This window comes from Molothrus ater, chromosome 3, assembly GCF_012460135.2.
Source record: "Molothrus ater isolate BHLD 08-10-18 breed brown headed cowbird chromosome 3, BPBGC_Mater_1.1, whole genome shotgun sequence".
Classification (NCBI taxonomy): Eukaryota; Metazoa; Chordata; class Aves; order Passeriformes; family Icteridae; genus Molothrus; species Molothrus ater.
In genome coordinates, this window is record NC_050480.2 from 67669766 (window position 1) to 67691935 (window position 22170).

The window sequence follows — 22170 nt, forward strand, 5'->3', positions numbered from 1 at the left end:
GCCATCAGTAAAACCTGATGAGACCTCGGTTTTGTTCTTTATTTGTAAAGACCAGGGGAAAAAAATTGCAGTGAAAATATCCTTTCTAAATATTTTTGCCATTGAATGTTATTAAAAACCCTTAGCGATTACCTGTTTTGAATATTGTCTCCTAGTCTGATGCTGCTTTCATAGAAACCATTTGTGACTGCGTCTTTTTTAAACTCAACATAATTTGAATGCAACCCTGTTTATACTTTGTTCATGGAAAATATTTTTGTGAATTATATGAAGCTCATTTTTTCTTCTCCCCCTACCTCTCTAGATATGACCCAGACATTTTGCTAGGCTATGAAGTCCAGATGCATTCCTGGGGTTATCTCTTACAGAGGGCTGCGGCACTGAATGTTGATTTATGCCAGATGATTTCTCGTGTGCCAGGTAAGTTATTTGTTTAGGGCTTCAGTTCAGTTCCAATAGAACTAAATTGAAATCTATGAACAAATTTAAAAAATAAATGCAGAGTATTTCTTCAGAAAGACTTTTTTTTTGTTCTTGTTCCTGTGTTGTTAATAGTATAATCACACACACACACACCTGGTGTTTTCTGTTTTCAAATTTGTGCATATTCCACTTCTGTGTGTGTCCTGTATTCTATAGTTGTGGGTTAAATTTCAGTTCTTGGAGGTGCTTCTGCTACCAAACCTTCTTTTGCTTTCCTTGGCTCCAGCCATTCAGAGTATCTACCATAATCATCATTTGTGATTTCTCTGGCTATAATACAAGAACATAAAACTGCTTCTGAACAGCAATTGTCCTGGACAGCTTTGTAAAAAATCCTCACTTTCAATGACCACTCTTGTACTTTGGGAAAATTTTATTTGGTCCAAGTGCTGATGCTTTCCTCCAGCATTCAGAAAAAAGTCTTTTTAGGCTGGCACGAAAACTTGGATGAGAATGGTAAGCCTAGTGCCTATACTTAGGCAATCAATAGGAGCCATCATTCTGAAGAACAGAGTTAGTGAACAGCTAAATAAATGTGCTGTCACACCTGGGAAGAGTCAGGATAATTTTTGAGACACTTTGTCATTTTAGAAAGTATGTTGTAGCTCTTTGCAGTCATCAGGATGATGTGGATGAGGGAGACTTTAAAAATCAAAACAGTTGAAAAAGCTGGTTTTGCCAGCTGTACAGAAAAAAGCATCTGTACAGAAATTAAATTGCTATGAAATAAGAAGTCCATTACTGTGATTGTCTATTAAAAACTTAAGCCTGTTGCTTTCTAATGGTTGCAAAAGCAAATGTTAGGAATTATGGAGCAAGGAAAATACAAAACAATGAATGTAAATGTAAAAAATGTCAAAATCTGTAGTGTGCTTGTATCCCAGTGCTGAGGTTGTAGCCTCCTCATAACCTTCCTCCCATCAAAGTGGATTGAAGGGAACTGGTAAAGATGAGAAGGGTTATCCAAATGTGTCTAGTAATTTAGTAATTTTGGATTCCAGAAGAGACAAAACAGTGTAGGAAAGGTAAAAGCCTGTGAAATATTCAGGGATGTAAAGGGAAATAGAGATTGGGTTTTCATGGTCATTTCCAATGCAAGAACTGGACATCAAGTGAAGTAGCAAGTGGCAGCTACAGAATAGAAGTTAATTTTTAATCTCAGCATTGCTGAGCTCTTTAAGTACAAATGCTTATAGTGTACATTGCTTTAAAAGGAGATAAATTCTTGCAAGAAGAATCCATTTGAAGCTATGATATATGTGAAAATAATGTCTGGCCCAGGAAGCTGCAAATGATGGGAAGCTGGAAGAGTTGTGGGGAGAGTATCAGTAATTGCTTTCCCCATCTTGAAGCACCTGCCTTTGAGTACATGACAGAACATAATACTGGGCTACTTTAATCTTTGAGCATACAAGCACAGAAATCATCTTTTATGTAGTTGTCCTGTGTGCCAGGCCAGGAGAATATGTTGTTTTAGCAGCACTGTATTCACACAGTCCTTCCTTGAGGCTTGAATATTTGTATAGTCTTGATGTTTTCAGTACTTGTGACATGTTTGGAAAAGAACTGAGTTATAGAGTCCTCCCAGAGACAAGAAAACACAAGAAAAAAAAAATGCATTTTCAGTTAAAAGTTGTTGGCAATTGAACTTTGGTGAATTTTTAAATACTTCATATATGAAAACAGGATCATGTGATAGTTTAAATATGAACAGGCTGTCAGTGCCCCTAAGTTTCTTTCTTCAGGACAAAGCTCTCAAATTTATTCTTCAGGAATAATAGTGGATTGCATGAACCTCATTACTCAGTTTCCCTGATGGCTCAAATTGAGATGATACACTAGTTGCAAAATAATGCCTCTGGGTACAGTCTTCAGAGGTACTGAAGGATGTTCAGAAAAAATGTTGACCCATTACATCTAAAGATGTGCAATATCTGTAGTAAGAGGTTAACAGTAAGAACAGTAAGTGTTGTCATCAAAGGTTTCTTAAAGCCTCCAAAGATCACAAAGATTTATTGCTCCACTGTAGAAGTATGGCTGAATAATCTCTTCAGTTTGGGACATGTGTCTCTGCTGTTGTTCTCAAAGGCTGAGTCACAGTTCATGTCTTGCAGGACAGCTCTGTCTGCACTGTATTTGATACAAAACCAAACAATCAGCAAAGCTGTTAATAGTACCCATCTTCCTGACATAAGCTCTTCCTCAAGTTACTGATTTTAGGGTACACATGAATGGGTCCTCAAAGAAGAAAGGGAACTGTATGGTTCCTAATGGTAGTGTTCCCATGTATGTCACAGTCAGGTTTCCTTCTCTACACTGAGGTCCCACACAACATGGGTTCAGTTCTAGTGAAGAAAATCAGGATTGTAGCCCTTAACATTTTTGAACATGAAGTTCAAGTGGGCATGCAGAGCACAGGCATGATCTGCACAGCACTGGTGTTTGCAGTGCAGGTGTTCCTGTGCCAGCTTTTAGATGCATACTCAGAAGTAGAATACATAACACTTAAAAATGTTCCTAAGAACTGCTGTTATTTTAAGGTTAGTGTTTGGTTTGTTTTGACAGAATTGCAGCAGAAAGATGAGAAAATGTTTACACTGATGAGCTCTTCCCAGAAATGTCACGCTGTAAATGTCTTGCATGCATGACCATATACGTGCAAGTTGTTGTGTTCTCTGTTGCCTCTTGGCCTCCTTGTCCATGATTTTGACCCTATCTGTCTTCGTCTTGCTTTCCCCTGCGCTTCACATTTCCCTCCCTTCTTCATATGCTGTATTTTCAGAACAGGAAGTGCTCCTTCAAGAAATATGCTTCTCTTTCCTCCTGTTGAAATAGAGATGGAAGGGACTTTTCCTTTCCTGTGATTTCAACTTAACAAAAAGAAAGCTGGACTTCTCTCTGGTTTTGCTTTATTGACTGAGTCTGGTGCTACCTCTGCCCTTTACAAGTGAACTATTCATAAGTCATAGGACACATCACAAGAGAAGTGCATGCCATGCCTGTGCATGGTGGCATTTTTTGTGTGGCCTTCTGTTTCCTCCTTTGCATCACAGCTCAAAGTTAGGGAGTGGGTAAGAGAGGATGAGAGGAGACTTCTTTTTATTTCATCTCATGCACTCGAAAAAATAGGAGGAATGTCCTGTTCTGCTTCTTACCAGCATAGTTCCCAAAGAGGCTTACATGGTTCTGGTGACACATTTCCCACACCAGTTGTAAAGTAGTGCAGGTTTTTTGTTATATAGTGGTGCTCATCACAGGCAGAGTTCATCAGACCGGTCTCAGTATACTTTGCTGCCTGTTTTTTACCAGCAAGACATGAAGCAAACTTAATATAGGAAATCCCCTCAACAAGTCAAAAGAGAACTGGGATGACACTGATGAAAGTAGAACTCAGCAATAGTTTCTACTTCCAGTAAAAAAAAAAAAAAGAAAGAAAAAAAAAAGGAGGGGGAAGAAATGCGAGTTCTCCTCACTCTCACAGGAGATCCAGCATGTGGAAATGAAGAAAAGCAGAAGAAAAAATTTTGCTACTTGGTGGGGCATTTTTTCCATCCAAACATGGAAAGATAAATTTCTGGTTTTCCTACTTAAAAATCTGAAATAATAAGGAGGTTAAAAAGATAGTCTGCATTTTGATTAAGTGTACAAAAGGTCTGCTAAATTTTGTCAAGGATCTGTGATTTACTAATAAAGTCAGTAAATGACGAATAGGTTTTCTTAACCATATTTTAATTTATATGCGGACACATTTGAAGATCAACATAAAAAATGAGTCTGTGTTATGTTGTTTCATAACTGTTCTGCAGCATTTCAGACAATTTTTACTTCTGTCATTGAGGGTAAATGTGCTTCATGACTGTCTGAGGATCTAATTGTTCAGTTCTGATCATTATTGCAAAGCAGCGTGTATCCACACTTCTACACTCTGTGTCCAAAATGTTCTGCTCTTTATTATCAGGGTACTGTACAGACTGTGCTGTACCCGACAAATGAGTGCTGGCAGAATACAAAGCAACCAGCAGTTAAAAAATGGGTATGGATTTAGAATTGTGGGTGAATTGCCTTGAAATGATTTCTCTCCTAATCTAATAAGAAATAAGGCTGAGGATCAGTGTGTTTTCATAATGGATTTTAGTCTGTGTGGTACATTTTAAAAAACATCTTTGTAAGTTCTGGAAAAAACACCAGAACTGTAGACTTAAAATGGCTGGGAAAAAAGATAGTTTAAAGAAATGTATACCAAAAAAGACTGTGTTCTCTTGTGCTGCAGAATTCCAAAGCATGACAAAAATCAAGGGTGGCAAAAGAGGATATATTTCTCTACTTTAGACACTGCTGTCTCACAGAAAGATTTAGAGTGCTGCTTCTGCATCTGCATTGGTTCTTTCCTATTTCCTTCTCCCTGTGCTATGCAGAATTCATGTCTACTTACTCCCAGTGCTGTGGGTTTGCTTATACTGTATGAAAGAGACTGAATTTTCTCTCCCATGACCTGGTTCAATCTGTGTAAGAACATTGCAAGTAAAGCCTTGAGTTATAAGCTCCTTAGAGCAGAAATCACTTTTTTGTTAATTATATTTTTTTATGTTGTGCACTACTGCATGTGCAGCTCTCAAGTAACATTCAGCATTGCATAACCAATATATTCACTATGGAGAATATATTGCCTTGAACACTATTTCAATGAAACTGAAGTAAGAGTTCTCTGCAAAGGGCAAGAGCAGAAAATCGTGGGGGAGTTTCATTTAGAGATTGTGTGGATGACTGGTAAATAAATAATTTTGTGGAAACAGCAGTAATCTTTATGAATTCTTATTTTTCTAGAGAGCACAAATTGGAAGAGGGATGGTTTGATCTGGTCTTGATTGTCTTATAACATATTTAAATATAGTCTCCTTTAATGTCTTTAGATGAAAATAAAGAGAACAGATTTGCCACCGAGCTGGATGAATATGGAGCGGATACAATGAGTGAAATAAATATTGTTGGGCGAATTGTCTTGAATATATGGAGAATGATGAGACATGAGGTAAATTTTTTAAAAGGTTAATGTTTTGATTTACTGAGTTTTCTAATTATTGCAGACTTAGTTGAAAGTTTCATGTAACTTTTGTAACTTCTACAAATTTTTTCTTTAGACACCTTTTCAAATAGAGCAGTTTGCCAGTTTGTGAGAATAGGTTTTGTGTATCTCTAAACTGTAAAGAACTGCAGCCTATATTTTTCAGTAATGTTTCTTAATGATGCTCCTTTTCACTGATTTGTAGGTTTTGAGAACAACTTACTTTTTTTAGGAATTTGTCTGGTATGGTGCTTTTAGTTCAATAAGTACTTGAACATGTTTTAAACTGACAGATTATTTTTTGTTGTTGTTCCATTTATAACTTTCCATTTAATACTCAAATAGCCCAGTCTTTACAAATCTTCTTCTGACCAAGTTCAGACCTGATCTTTATGAACTACTTAATTCTGCATATTCTTTTCAATTGATAAGGGATGCTTTTTCCTGACTTGTAAATAGTTAGGGATTTCTAAGAATAAAGACTAACATTTTTAAAAAATATTAACGAAAAGTTAATAAATCTAGTTCTTGCCGTTTTTGAGAAGTTGAGATTTTTCGATTATGAGAGCCATCATGCATCTGACATGTCCACTGTGTTTTCCTAGGTGAATCTAACGAATTACACTTTTGAAAATGTGGGGTTTCATGTTCTTCATCATCGTTTTCCTTTATTTACGTTCCGAGTTCTGTCTGATTGGTTTGACAATAAGGCAGATGTCTACAGGTAATGATCTATTAATCCATTTTGTTTGCTGTTTTTAAGGCCAGATTCTTAACATTGGATAGATGTAAGATAAAGCCACAATAGGAAGAAATAATCAATTTAGCTTAGACACTAGAGCAGTGTATATGCAGCAACATGAGCTTATTTACTTGGATGTTCTGTTGTATAGTTATACTCTCAATATTACAATAAAATATTTTCAGTTACATTTTCAACATACCTGAATAGATGTACTGTTTTGAAGTTCTGTGATGTCTTTATATGCTATTCATCAGAAGGGCTTTTAATGAACTGCCAGGCTTCTCTTTTACCTCAAGTGCATGTCAAGTAAGCTAGGCTTAAAAGTATTACAAAACAGCACACAAAATGTTAAGACAGTAGCTATAGCTGCTTAAAAATACCTTCATGTGACATGTATCACATTCAGCTTCGCTCTTTTTGAAGCAATTTAGTATTGTATGATATGAACAATTCATGAAACTGTATACTGATCTGCACATTGTTTGTCACATACATAAAATTTCTGTAAAGGTTTGTGTAGCTAAGTGGAAACATGATTTATACTGAAATTATGAATTTATGTTCAGCTTTGGTAGGCATTCTTAATACAGAAGGATGTTTCCACAAAGGTCCAGTCAGTCAAAAAACATGTAAAGAGATGAGGGGGTAGTTGTGTCTCTTTTGGTAATTCTTTGGGGCAGTGAGGAAAATAGGATATATTAAGTCATTGCAAGATGCCTTAACAGTAGCTTGCTGTAACACAATGTGTGTACGTCTTTAGAATACCTAGGTGTATATTTATATATGCCACACTTTTGAAAGAGTTGTATCAAAATGTTCTAGAGGAAAATTTTATTTGCTGGTTTGTTACAAGTTACCATAAAAATACATTTGTCTTAGTAGAAAGAGCAGCAGTCTTCTGATTGTTTATAACGAGGTGTTCACTCTGACAGATGGAAAATGGTTGATCATTATGTTAGCCGGGTTCGTGGGAATCTCCTCTTGTTAGACAAACTGGACTTGATTGACAGAACAAGTGAAATGGCAAGAGTTTTTGGCATTCAGTTCTTACATGTATTAACAAGAGGCTCCCAGGTAAGACTTCATTCTCCTTATACTTTACAAAACCAAAATGGTTTTTACAAAATGTTCTGGTTCTTCGGTATCTTCTCAGTCCATGTGTCTATCTTCATAGGGTCCCAGAAGGCTGTTAACATGAATTAACATGAAATTGAAACATAAAGGATACCATGCAATCTATTGTTGTGGCTTTTGAATTGCCTAGTCTCAGAAGTTAAAAATAGGTGTTAAAAATAGAGTTCCCCAAATATAATCACACCAGTGAATATTTTCTACTGCCTTCAGGAGCACTAAGCTTTCCCTTTGAGCTGGTATTGTTCACACTTACATGAGACTGAAAATGAGTGCTTTCTAAAACATTAAGAAATATAATTAACCGTGTTTTAGAAAGACAAGATTAGTTTCCTTTAGGGCAGACAAAGCAGCATTGAATATGCTCTAAGTGACATTTCTGGTGCAACAGACCTCTGGGTGAGATTTTACAATAAGACAAGAGGGGCTCTGGCTTTATTAACTACGTGTCATGCAAAATGTTTGTGGTTCTATTATTTTGATACCAGCATCAGAGGAAAAAGAGCAGAACAGAGCAAGATGTGCACTTTGTTTGGGAGCCCAGCAGTCTCCAGTAATACTTCCTTGCTTTCCTTGCCCAGATTGTGAGTGACTGGGCTAACTGAACTGCTTTCATGGCAACATGTGAGGCCTGAGCAGCACCCGAAATGAGAGTCAGATACTCTGTCATGTGTTACAGCTCTTCTGTTATCATAAGCCAGCCAGATATGGGAGCATCTGAAGCTGCAGTTTCCTTAACAATTCAATGCTATTAAGAAACTTTAGCCACCTTTTTTTCTTAGACTGCAGATGCCTGTGTCATCTCTTGCCCCAGAGCAGGTTCTTGTTGGTCTTTCTGGTAATGACCCTGTATTTGGGGGAAAAGGGGAGCAGGCTGGCAGGCACCATCACAGAACCAAGGCAGTGTTCAGTAGGTATTTGCCAGTTTAGCTCCCTGATCTGGTTTACCCTACTATCAGAAAATACCACTGTTGGAGCAAGGGAAGAGAAATGCACAGTTAGGGATAGGGAATGTGGGACTGGCATACTGCCAGCATAGATATGCTTAAACTGTCATGATTGCAGCCCACAAAGACTGTTCTGCCTGTCATTTTCTCAGATGTCTGTGAGTGGGAGTGAGCAACAGAAGCATGCTGCATTTTCTATCCTGACTGTTCTTTTCTCTTCCCTTCTGTGCACGTATGTTCTGTTTCCATTGAAACTTTCTAGATCAAAAAAATGGCACTTGCAACAATTCCCAGTCACCGCAAATATTTTTTTTTTCACACAGAAGAGTCACTACCCTTATGAAAATACTCCCCCTTAGCTGAAAAACATGTTAAAATGGAATAATAAGAACAGATTTCAGATATTCTATTTTTCTGTGTTTGAATCTCTCATTGACTTTTACAATAAGTTTTTAAAATTATTTTTGTTTATTGTATTAAGCCATCTCAAACATTTCTTAGTAGACTAGATGTTTGGAGAACTTGCTGGTTTTTGCACAGGAGTCAGCAAGGCTCATTGAGAGAGCTTTAAACTTGATTTGGAGGGCGAAAGGAGTAAGATCAGGCTCACTAGAGATAAACCTGGGAGCATCACACTGGTGGCTGAGAAACTGTCCTAGCAAAGTCCTTTAGTCTGCTGTCTCAGTGGAGGTAAGGGCTGGAGTTCCACATGGGAGCAAAGACAAAAGGATTATTGATGTGTTAGGAACCACAGATGCACCTGAGAATGGTCGTGTAGGGATTAGGGCTTCTCCCCCTAAAAAAGGTGGTAGGATCAATAGCCCAGCTGAGGTGCATCTGCACCAGTGCACTCAGGCATGGGCAACAAACAAGAGGCCAGTCCTGGTTTGTATCTTACTGATGATCTGGACAATGGGATCAAGTGCTCCGTTAGTCCGTTTGCAGACTACTCCAAGTTGGGGGGAGTGTTGCTCTGCTGGAGGGTAATAAGGCTCTAGAAAGGGATCTGGACAGGCTGGGTCAATGTGCTGAGGCCAATTGTGTGAGGGTTCTGCCCTGGGCTCCCAACAACCCCATGCAGGGCTACAGGAAGAATGGCTGGAAAGCTGTCCAGAGGAAAAGGACCTGGGGTGCTGGTCAGCAGCGGCTGAACATGAGGCAGTGTGTGCCCAGGTGGCCAAGAAGGCCAATAGCATCCTGACCTCTGTCAGAAACAATGTGGCCAGCGCCACCACGCTGTCCCTCTGTACTCAGCACTGGTGAGGCCACACCTCTAATCCTGTGTTCAGTTCTGAGCCCCTCACTACAAGAAGGACACCGAGGGGCTGGAGTGAGTCCAGAGAAGGACAATGAAGCTGATCAAGGGTCTGGAGAACAAGTCCTGTGAGGTGCAGCTGAGGGAGCTGGGGTTGTTTACCCTGGAGGAAAGGAGGCTCAGAGATGACTTATTGCTCTCTATGACTCCCTGAAAGGAGGCTGTAGTGAGGTGGGGGTCAGTCTCCCAAATAAGAAACAATAGGACAAGAGGAAATTGCCTCAGTTTGTTCTCTGGCTGGTTTAGATTGGGTATTTAAAAAAATTCTTCTCCAAGAGGGTAGTCAGACATCAGAACAGGCTGTCCAGGGTCACTATCCCTGGAGTTAAGAGACGTATAAATGTGGTGCTTGGCAGCATTGGGTTAACAGTTGGATTTGGTTGATCTTAGAGGTCTTTTCCAACCTAAATTCTACAATGCTATGAAAACTAGAGAGAAAAACCCAAAATCTACCTCTTGCCAGAACCAGTCCCTGACCTCCTTGTCATACATCCAAGTTCATCACTGGACACAAATTAATGTGCAATTAGTGCAAGGCGGCAGTAGCAGTTCATGTTGCTCCCTAACAGCACATCAAACCCCAACCTCTGTTTAAGGTGCAGCATCTTGTTAAGGCTGTTGGTTCTGTAAGTTCATTTATAATTTCAAGGATAAAGAAATTATATCTAACCCATTCAGTACAGTGATTGAATACATAGTGTGTCAGGCAGATGGTCTTTAATAGTGATTTTTTACAAAGCACAGGATTTTACAATTATTGTTCTTTGATATTTCAGGATTTTTCAGTCCCTTGCCACCCATGTATGTAGTTTTCACACCATGTATTATGTTTTCAGCTATTTTGGTTTTTATTCTGAATGGACACAGTGCATACCTGCCCATTTGTACTTGTAAAGCCTTTACTAAAGCATTGAGTAATACACAAATAAATAGGGCTGAGATTTTTTTCTCTTGTTGCCAGCTACACATATAACATTTTGTGGTATCTTGAACAGGGTTTGTTGTTTTCTGCTTCCTGTTCTGCTTGTGGTATCAGGGAGAAAGCATGATACCCAGTGGATTTACTGCATATTAGACTTTGTTTTCTTCAGTGATCTGCAGGTCTGACAGTAGTACAGTTTAGCAAATGCTCATTCACTGACAGTAGCATGGCCATCCACATACATTGCTGAAGCCTGTTGGATGATTGTTTTTTCCATATATAAAAAGTACTCAATTTTCAATGATTAGGGCTAAGTGAGAGGAAACATGTGGAAAAGTTCTACTCTATGTAATACAGAGTACAGAACCATAGAACGGTTAGGGTTGGAAGGCACCTAAAGATGATCTAGTGATATAAAATACAATTAAAATATACCTTAAGAGCATGGCTGTTTATTTTGGAAAAGTAGTTATTTGTACTTTAAATTCAGGAAATGCAAGTGTGTTTGCACTAGTTAATACAGGTTTGTTCTGCCCTTTTGATGCCAATGGTTCTATCCAAACTGATTTGCAGTACCGTGTGGAGTCGGTGATGCTGCGCATTGCAAAGCCCATGAACTACATTGCTGTGACTCCCAGTGTCCAGCAGCGAGCTCAGATGAAAGCCCCACAATGTGTTCCCTTGATCATGGAGCCTGAATCCCGCTTCTACAGCAACGCTGTTCTTGTCCTGGATTTCCAGTCCTTGTATCCTTCCATTGTCATAGCATACAACTACTGCTATTCTACCTGCCTGGGACATGTTGAGAACTTAGGAAAGTAAGTTGTTACTCTTTCCTCAGGATCTTTGATTCTGTAGATACTTGAGTGTCTTTTCTTAAGTACTGAGAACCCCTGGTTGCCATTGGAAACAATGGGCACGTATGAATAGCACCATTTTCTGTTATACAGTACAGATGATAAAAATCTGCCATGTGGGTGTGTGCACATGTTATACACATACATATACAAATCTATATGTATTTCTAATTAAATATAGAATTAGACTGTTCTCTTAAAAACCCCTGGAAACAACTCTGTGCATGTATGTATATACACCTCTTTGATTATTGTGGTGGTGGTGCTGGTTTTTAATATTACTTCACAACAAGTCAAAATTACTGTAAATCCACCATCTGTCTTCAAAACTAGACTGGGGTTATTGCTTAATGAATTAGGATTGTTTGTGTATCACTTGTAGTTCACTCTGGTTCTAATTACTAAAAATTAAAAGGTAAAATTGAATTATTCTTTGTAGCATCTTATCTTTTATTGAGCTTAACAGTTACTCCATTAATTGGAGAAAGATCTCACTGCTCATTATAATTACCTCTATAAAACAGTATTTGGAAGAATGGAAAGATGCGTGCAATAATTGCTAGGTGTCACCATCAGGTTTCCAAGTTCTTGATTTGAAATTCTGAATTCGTAGGAAGAAACTGCAGTGTGGTACTTGGTAAACATGGATGGTTTCCATAGGGGATTAGTACATACCTCCACTAACTCAGTATTTGGTAATTATTCATAACACAGAGCGGTATTTATAAATTATGCATGTGTTGGATTTAGCTGTTTATTACTACTTTGTTCCTAGAACCTTCTGTATGTAGCTAAGAAATTTGAAATTATGTTGTGTTTGTTTATACTTGAGTTTATTCTGTCCTTGCTGGCATTATTAGCATTTTAATGTGAGCTGATGTTTTCACTTGATTAGTCTGTAAATGAATGGTCTTCGTGTTTAAATTTTCTCTTTATTAGGTATGATGCATTCAAATTTGGCTGTACATCTCTGAGAGTACCTCCTGACTTACTCTACCAGATTAGACATGATATCACAGTGTCACCCAGTGGAGTAGCTTTTGTCAAGGTAATGATATTAGTGCCCTGTGACAGCATTTTCACTGCCTGTTGGCTCACTTAAGATCAAATTGATATTGTAGTTTATATTTTGCTGCATTAAGAGCTGACAGAAAGGGGAGGTTCATTCTCTCATTTCACAATGCTTTTGCTATTTGTCAGTGCTGAACTTCTGGCATCTCAGGAAGTAAAATGTCTTTATGCTTTCCTTTATACTGAAGGCTTATTTCATCTATAATTAAACTGTATTTTACTTGTGCAGTTTGGGGATCAAACAGTAATTATCTGTGTGTAACAATTCATTTTTCTCCTGCCTGTATAGCAGAATGCTTTCTTAGAAAAAGAGTAATGATTTGGGAAATGAGGGTCCCTGACTTGCTTTCCATTGTTCTCATTTTGTAATGTGTCCTGCTGGCTGATGTGTAATGAATATGGCCTGGAGCTGTTAAAAATATTTAGGCAATCACCAGCATACCTGTATTTAATGTAAAACAAAAACTTTAAGTAAAGAATATTTGCAGAATTTTTAAAAGATATGTTCCTTCATCATTTAATACTTTGAGAATTAACAGCTGAATATTGAAGTCCCATTTTAGTTAATAAGGTTATCTAAACATTGTATCAGCAGGGCTGATGATCACAAAGAACAAAAAGCTATTTGTTCTGTCCTTAAGAGCTTTGCCTGTATTCTAGGTTCCTTGTAATGTTTGTGAGAAAAGCCAAACTGGGGCATCTTGCTAGTTAATTTGTCTTCCTATCAGTGGTTAACTAACAGTTCTGGGGTTTGAGTTTACTCTTAACTGTTTCTGTAGGGCTTTCTAATACCATGGTTTTCTTTGTTCCCTTTATGGCAGCCTTCAGTAAGAAAGGGTGTGCTGCCAAGGATGCTAGAAGAAATCTTGAAGACCAGGATAATGGTGAAACAGTCAATGAAGGCTTATAAGCATGACAAGGCTGTGACTCGAATGCTTGAAGCTCGTCAGTTGGGTCTTAAATATATAGCTAATTTTACTTTTGGCTATACTGCTGCTAATTTTTCTGGAAGAATGCCATGCACTGAGGTAAGGGTTGTGGGGAAAGATGTATAAAAATGTTGGAAAGACACTAGTCAGATAACATAATATTATTATTTGAAACAAACTAAATACCTTCAGAAAAGCTGCTTTTATTAGTAGTACTGAAAATCAGCAACATAGGATTTGTTTGTGATCTTCCAGAAAAATATAAAGGTTGTCTTCTTCCTGTAAAGAAGCATTTGGAGTTGGCATTTCTGTAGAACTGTTTCCAAAGGTAGATTGGATTACAATTCTAGTAGTGGAAATAAAACAAAACATTGAGGCTTTTTCTTCATTTTCATAGGAATCAGCAGAATCCAAAAACTAGAGAAAACAGTCCTGAGCAGTCTTGTCTTGCTCCATAGATTTTTAATATATATTATAAACTTCAAAAGAAGTTTAAAACAAATTATTCTTTATTTTAATACTTAATAATTTTTGATAATTTTTCTTTTAATTCTTGTTATCTTGGGGTAAGTTAAGCAACCTTTTTATTTATTATATGCATTTAAACCATGAAATAAAATATATCATCTCAATACAGTGATTTCCATAACAAGATCAAGCATGGTTAGACTGTGGTTACCAAGAGCTAGTATTTTGGTTTAGCAGTAGAATAAAGATTTTCAATCTAACTTTGCAGATTGGAGACAGCATTGTCCACAAAGCCAGAGAAACATTGGAGCGTGCCATTAAACTGGTGAATGATACAAAAAAATGGGGTGCTCACGTTGTATACGGTGATACAGACAGGTAATTCATGATCTGCTTCTTAAAATGTTTTTAAATTACAATAGTTCTTCACAGATAGATTTTTGCTTTTGTCTCAGCAAAGCAAATTTATGATGCTGAAGAGGGTGTGTGGATCTTCTTTGGATGTTGCTTACTGCCTTGCAGAATATGCAAAGTGAATAATACTGAGTTTGCTTGGGTTTCTTTAAGTACTTTAAAGGTTTCCTTTCTTTTGAAAATTATGTGGAACAGAAAGAGGGGGGGAAATATTTTTCAGTTGTGAATTAATATAAATCTAATTTACCAAATCATTATTATTTTTGTGCCTGTTTCTGATGCCATTTTTATTTTTGAAAATAGAGTATATATAATAGTAGGCATTTCACCTTGAGGCAGGCACTGTTTTAAGCTTCAGAAGTGGATACAATTCAAAAGCAGCCACCAGAGTATACAGAGATATTATTAGGCTGCCTGACATACATTTTCTCAGTCAGTCTTTCATCTAAATAATAACCATGCTCTAGGCATATCCATCTCTGTTCCACACTTGGATAATTTTTCAGCCATTGGGAAACAAAGCTTGTCTGTCTGTCCTTTCTTAATAGCTTAGGAATCCAGTGACTGATTTCAGCCAGATCTGATAAAAGACTTGACATTTCAAAGATACTGAATTCATAGTGGTTTCATTAAAAAAAATGTTGGCGAAAGGAAGTAAAAACCTGCTGCTTCCTGTAGTGGGGAAAAAATAGTGTACCAGAGCTCTTTACAATACTTCCCTGGGAACTCCAGTTTTGCAGTGTGTGGGAGCAGGCCTTCCCTGCCTCATCAGATAGTCACAGCATTCATTAGCCCCTTTGCTGAACACTGAAGTTTCTCAGATTTTTGGCTTTTCTAGCTGAAGAAGGGGAATACAACTCATAATAACATCCCTGCCTTGCTACCAGGAAAATATAGCATATGGTTTTCAGGAACTATGTTGAATAGATTTACATTCACTTCCTGTGTCTGATTTCTTCTAGCATGTTTGTACTCCTGAAAGGAGCCACAAAGGAGCAGTCTTTTAAGATTGGTCAAGAAATTGCTGAAGCTGTAACAGCAACAAATCCCAAGCCTGTTAAACTGAAGTTTGAAAAGGTAAAAGGAAAATATTTTGCTTGAAATGTGTTGGGTGTTATCAAACCAACAACAATAAAACAAAAACCAAATTTAAAAAAGCCCCCAAAGAAGTTGAAGAGAAAAGATTTTTCTGAACCCTAATGTACTTATGGATAAACAAGTCATGTGCTGTTTCTGTAGATATATTGCAAGCTCCTTAATGCCTCAGGGACCTTTTCAGAGGATCACTACAGTGTGAACAATAAAGAGAAATATTCCTAATTTCACATCAGTGGCTTGTTGTGCTGGCAGCATTAGGCAGTTTGAATTCCTGTCTCATCAGTTTTTGGAAATATCTCCCTGAGTTTGGTATTGTATACCTACAATTGAATCAATGTGTGCAACTTAGCAGAGGAAACGTTCACCATCCCCAGTTCCAGTGCATTAAATACGAGCCTGATGTTTATTTTTCAGCCTGCCTTAGCACACTCACTTCAGCATATGTCCACATGATATATACACCTGTAAAATGAAAAGTCACTAAAATCTATTCATTAGGCTTCTGGAAGAAATATTAACCACAACAAATCTTTTATAGAAGAATAAGGCAATATGTTAATGATTTTGCTGCAAGTTTGTCACTGTAAAGTCATTAGCAAGGTGTTCAAGTCAGTTAGCATTAGTTCAGGTGGTCTGGATATTTTCAAAGTACATACCTGACTCAACCAGGTAAATCAAAATTTGTAAGCCTGAGGCAACCTAAACTCACTGTTCCCTCTTCCATGAGAGTCAGGAAGATGTGGTGTTATTCTAGTAACACTACAAAGAAGAAATTGTTCTCCATTCTTTCATTTCAAAGTATTCAAGGAATGCTTACCACAGTCAAGAATCAAATAAGAGGTTGGAGAAAACAAGCAAAAGAGACCATGACCCTAAAAATCCATTCCTGAGAAAACTGTTCTCCAAGCACAGGCATTTAAAAAGCATATTTGCTCCAAATGGAGATACAGGCAGATTTTTGGTATCTCCTTAAGTCTGAAAACAGAAAGTTCTAAGCCACTACTTATGCTGGGAACATTTTCTTCTCTGACGTTTAAAATGAAATTGTCTTTATAAGAAAGAAAGATAATAGAGTTACATTAGAAATGGCGACAGGTGCAATCCAGAAAAGTAAAGGTACTTGCAGCAATGTATACTGTGTGTCACTTTCCATCTGTGCTTCAGCTAAATGAAATATAAAGTGATTTAAGAATGGAACACCACAGAATCCCAACTTCCTCAGCCATCCTTAAGAGTCCTTTGATCTATTTTATCAGGTGTAATGATTTAACAAATAAAGACAAACAAACAAACAAACCCCAACAAAGAAAACAACAAAGCACAGTATTCCTTAGGAAACCCTCTATGTTCCAAACACATTGCAGACTGGGCTGTCTTCTTTCTAAACATTCCAGGTCTACTTGCCATGTGTCCTGCAAACTAAGAAGAGGTATGTGGGTTACATGTATGAAACACTGGACCAGAAGGACCCAGTATTTGATGCAAAAGGCATAGAGACAGTCCGAAGGGACTCCTGTCCTGCTGTTTCCAAGGTAAACTATTCATAGATTTCTTCCTGAATGAAATTACAATCTTCTGTTATTTCATTTTTTATTTGTCCTTTCTCACAGTTTCTAGTCCTTTGAGTTGTCTTAATCTGTTTTTCTTGTGTGAGCTATTTGAAAGATAAATTGAAGATCTTTTACAGCATTACAAGGATTTTTATTTTACAGCTTATATTTCATCCCAGAAAAAGCCCTTGGCCCATATAAGCCTTCTCAAAAACCATTCTTGATCCAGTTCACTTCAGCTGGAAGTATTACTGCCAGATGAGTGGGACACACTGATCTGTCTTCCAAATAGCTCACTTACATAATCCTAGTTCAGCTAAGAATTCTCTTAAAATACCTTTTTTTTTGCCTGTTTATTTTAAGCTGTGTATGGAGAGGTTGAAAAGAAATTAGGAAATCTTGTCCTTAGCCAAATTAAAAGAAATTTATATCAGTAAAAAAGGTAATGACATAGAAGGGTAAAGTCATGGCAAAATATTTTAGATGGCAGGGTAAAAACATCTTCTCTCATACTTTGGAAACTTCTGTAATTGTTGAAAAAATCTTTGTGCTGGAGTATGGAATGATGTCATGAAAGATGTGGCAAACTGAGGAAAAAGTTGTCCAGTAATGTGTTTATGAATAGGTCTTTGACTAGAAGACATTGCCACCTGTCAATATCCTAGTTCACCACTGATACTTTTTCTAAACAATTTATTTGTATTTCATATAATTTACTGAATTAATTGCAACTAATTCTTTTTTATTCAAACATATATGTTTTTCTCACCTTTCTCTTTTGGTTGTAAAGATACTTGAGTGTTCTATCAAGCTGCTATTTGAAACACGGGACATAAGTCAGATCAAGCAGTATGTTCAGAATCAATGCATGAAGTTACTGGAGGGAAAAGCCAGCATGCAGGACTTCATCTTTGCAAAAGAATACAGAGGGAGCTCAGCATACAAACCTGGAGCCTGTGTACCTGCTCTGGAAATCACCAGGTAATGAGATCAAGAAGTGCTAATCACAGATATTTCTTATCTTGACCTTTTGCTGACAGGTTGTGGGTAGGAGCTCATAGGTTTTTTTGTCTTGATCTTTGTACTGACATATTAGATAGCAGATTGTGGATATTTTTTCTCTTAACCTTTGTACTGTCAAGTTACAGGTAGCAGTCAGATGTCTTCTTCAAATACTGTTGAAGCAGTTGTCCCTAAATTTCTTCTGTGTGTGAAAAGAGATGGTCCTGGAAAGAGCCACACATGCAAGAGGAAAGTCTTGTCAGGACACTGTGATAGTGTGTTCACTTCTGTTACTTACAGCTTGGGTTTTGTACAAGGGCTGGACTCTCCTAGATTATTCATCACTCCCAGTTATTAGATATGTTACAGATTGTGACAGTGATGTCTCTTAATGCTGTGAAATACATTACCAGGCATAGTTTTTCATTTTTAATAGAGTACCTTACCTAAAGTTAATATTTCATCCTGTTGATATCCTTGATCAGTAATAGAAAAGTAGATAATGTAAGCTGAAACATTTTGCCACCTTGCTTAATAAAAAAGGTCTTCCAGTTAAGCTATGCTTCTGTAATAAAACGTCAAAGTCCAAAACTGATATCTACTTCCAATTGAATTGTTCTTTGCTTTCTGAGTAAAGGATAATTCAGTTTGAAGCAGGTATCATTCTACTGAGCAAGCAGTCTCAGAAAGCAAAGGACCAGAATTTGACCAGAAAGAAAATTGTACTTGAGCTCTTTTTAGTACCCTGGCTGTTCCTTACTGAAATATTTCTTTAAGGAAGTGATAGCTAGAAAACAGTCTGCATGCAAATCCAAGTGACCTGAAACAGACCACGTCTTTAGGATTTGTGCCCCAGGTTCTACAATTTAGGTCCGATCACAAGACAAATTAAAAATGAAACATTTTGGCCCTGTGCTTCACAATAGGCACTGACTCCAGCCATCTGGAGAGCAACTAATCTAGTCAGATGGGGAGGCTTACAGGCAAATGAAGTAACTATGAATGTGCCTCTGGATGCATTCTCAAGGCTGTGTTTTGGCAGGAGAATGCTTGCCTACGACCGTCGCTCGGAGCCGCGCGTGGGGGAGCGCGTGCCCTATGTCATCGTGTACGGCATGCCCGGCCTGCCCCTGATCCAGCTCGTCCGCCGGCCCCTGGAGCTGCTGCAGGACCCCAGCCTGAGGCTCAATGCCACCTACTACATCACCAAGCAGATCCTGCCCCCCCTGGCCAGGGTCTTCTCGCTCATTGGCATAGACGTCTTCAGCTGGTACCACGAGCTGCCCCGGGTGAGTGTTTTCTAGCAGGAGTTAGCAAGTGCAGTGCATCTGGCTGCAGTGGTGGGCCTTGCTGTGACTTGCAGTGGAATGAGGTTGATAGGAGGCAACAGCAAAGGTTATTTTGTGAAGCGGTGTTTGATGCTCAAATATGCAGTCCTGATTCTTAGATCTTCTGTATGTGGGGTTTTTTTTCACATAGTAAATAAGTTTTTTCAACCCTTCTCTGCTGGGCTGATCACAGTCATCCTCTGTTTCCTGATCCCTTCTATAGTATTTTGCCATAACTCTGTATTTTTAGCAGTATGTGTATATGCATCTGTTTGGCCATACCACTTTTTAAATCTCTCTATATTAGATGTTGGAACTTCTGTTTTTCAAAAATGTTCTGACATCTCTTGTCTGTATAGAAAGGGTGGCAGCATGCCCCAGCAGCAGGAACACTTGAAAAATTTCATCACCAGAAATTTAAAGCCAATAATACCCAAACATGACTTCCCTAAAAGTTAAAGAAGTCATTGAGATGGATGCAGGAAAAGAAGCATTAGATAGCTGGATTTTAGTTTGTGATTCCCCTGACAAAAAGGGATGGTGAAAGACAGTGTATCTGTGTGGTTTGATTACTCTGCTCAGAACAGACTTCAGCAGCATAGTAATACATCATGTTCCCAGTGCAATATAGCAGTATAGCTGTATTTCCCAATACAGCCTTGATTGACTTCAGTTCTTCTTCTTTTCTTTACCTTTCCAATGGCACCATGGTAGTCACCTTAAGTATCTCCAACAAGCTGTTCTAAAAAGATAAAAAGAGCCCTGGCTTTCTGCAAGGCCAAGGAGCAGCGAGGAAGTCACAGGGAGCAGAGCAGCAGGAGAGTGAAGAATAGCACAAAGCAAAAGTCATGCAGCAGCAGGAGTAAGTGCAGAGAACAAACTTCCCAGGGAGATGGGCCAGTGATGGAGCCTTGTCCAAGGAAATCAGCATGAGCTACAAAGCACCATGGCAGAGCTGTGCTCAGGACTGCCTGGCACAGACACTCCAGGGCAGGCAGCATCCAGAAAGCAGCCACTGGAGCTGCAGCCAGGGCACATTTAGATGTGGATCAGACCAGCACCTAAAAAAGGATCAGCTGCAGGAGGCAGAGTTTGAGGTGAGATCAGGAGTTAAGGATGTGTGACCAAGGATGTTTCTGGTTACAGATTCCCTGTGAAATAGGTGTTGGGGAGGGCTCTGTTCAGTGTATCACTTCAGGGCAGTGCTGTGTATATAATTTGTGTATAGAACCCAGGCCCTGCAGGCCATCTTGCACTTCTTTCTTACTCCTTTGGAAAAAAAAACAACTATGTAATCTAGGAATAAGGCAAGCTGCTCTCTTGGAAGTTCATTATGTCTTAATTATTTTTCTTGACAGATTCAGAAGGCTGCCTCAGCTGCCCACACTGAGCTAGAGGGACGCAAGGGCACCATCTCCCAGTATTTCACGACCTTACACTGTCCTGTGTGTGATGAACTGACCCAGTATGGGATCTGTAATAAATGCAGAAGCCAGCCCCAGCATGTGGCAGTGATTCTCAACCAAGAAATCCGAGAGTTGGAGCGTAAACAAGAGCAGCTGGTCCAGGTATGATTAAAGCATTGTCAGATGTCTGTCAGCAAAAGACAGGGTTGAAATTTCAAAGCAGTGCATTACTGAATACTCCAACAGAAATGGTCCAGGTGTTAAATGTGCTGCAGATTGTTTGCTTTACCCATTGCTGTTGAAGGCAGCACAGCAGCTGTTACTCTCCTAGGCTTTGTGGAAAGCTAAGGCAAAGGAGGGGATCAGAACAGAAGAGGCTTTTCTCACTTTCTTCTGATTTTTAAGAGTACCTTATATGGTTTGTAGGTCCCTTTTTATAATGACAGAGAGCTGTGAGAGTGTAAAAGATTCACTCTTTTTTGCATTAAAATAACAGATGATGTTCTAGAAACAAAAATGTTTGGGTCAGAAAATTTATTTATTTATATGTATATGGATGTGGTTTAGCTTGGGGATTTTCTTGATACCTTTCCTCTCAATAGGAATTTTCCAAGCTGCTTTTTCCCCTTGAGCTAGAAGTCAATTAAGAGGGTAGCTGACTGTGCTCATGAATAGATTACAGCAAAGTACAATGCCTCCCCTTGTGGAAACATATGCATACCTTCACCTAATTTTCATACTGTCGTATTTTATAATTAATAAATATTTTAGTGAAAATTTATTTTTAGCAGTAGTATGTGAACCATTTTAAAGACTTGTCTGAATGTCAGGGATATAAATGTTCCCAAATCTAAGCATTGATTTGATAGGTTCTCATGGGGCTGTAATTCACTTCATAAATATTTCATTACTAAGGTGTGGACTTCTTGTTGTATTTTGTAATATTTGCCCTTATCTGCACTGTGAATGGCAGAAATGAGGAATTGCATGTTTTGCTGAGGTACTTTGAACTCTTTGCATTGCTCTTGCTCTGAAATAAAGCAGAACTTGGCAGGCTGGTCCAGACCCACAGAAGGGTCAGTGAGTTTGATTAGAACATTCTCTTGTCCCTGCAACACACAACAGCTCAGCAAGGCCTGGGATCCTGTCCCAGTCAGTGTTTGATGTCTCTGTAAGAGCATCTGTCTTATTTTAATGTGAAGGCTCATATATCCTTCACAGCTTAAATCTTTAGCCCTTTGAGATTATAAACATGCTGGAGCCAGCAGAAAACTGATATAACACTGAGCTGTACATTATTTTAAACTGCACTCAAAAATTATGTGCTCTATGTTAAAACCATAGACTTCTCCTCTCAACACAAATTGAACTTAGGACTTGTCTCAAGTACCATAGTTTGATCCCTTGCATTTAAACCAGCCACAGCCTCTTTCAGAAGAACT

At 38.3% G+C, this 22170-nt stretch overlaps 1 protein-coding gene across 1 annotated transcript in view; it reads left to right on the forward strand.

Moving 5' to 3' along the window:
• The window catches only part of REV3L (REV3 like, DNA directed polymerase zeta catalytic subunit), a 114097-nt gene that overhangs the window by 89703 nt on the left and 2224 nt on the right, over positions 1-22170 (forward strand). The window contains exons 19-31 of the mRNA XM_036380225.1: positions 305-420; positions 5394-5512; positions 6151-6269; positions 7223-7364; positions 11179-11423; positions 12402-12510; positions 13355-13561; positions 14199-14308; positions 15307-15421; positions 16837-16974; positions 17783-17973; positions 19037-19283; positions 20681-20890. Coding sequence (XP_036236118.1) covers positions 305-420; positions 5394-5512; positions 6151-6269; positions 7223-7364; positions 11179-11423; positions 12402-12510; positions 13355-13561; positions 14199-14308; positions 15307-15421; positions 16837-16974; positions 17783-17973; positions 19037-19283; positions 20681-20890 — 2068 coding nt within the window. The remainder of the gene's footprint in view (positions 1-304; positions 421-5393; positions 5513-6150; positions 6270-7222; positions 7365-11178; positions 11424-12401; positions 12511-13354; positions 13562-14198; positions 14309-15306; positions 15422-16836; positions 16975-17782; positions 17974-19036; positions 19284-20680; positions 20891-22170) is intronic.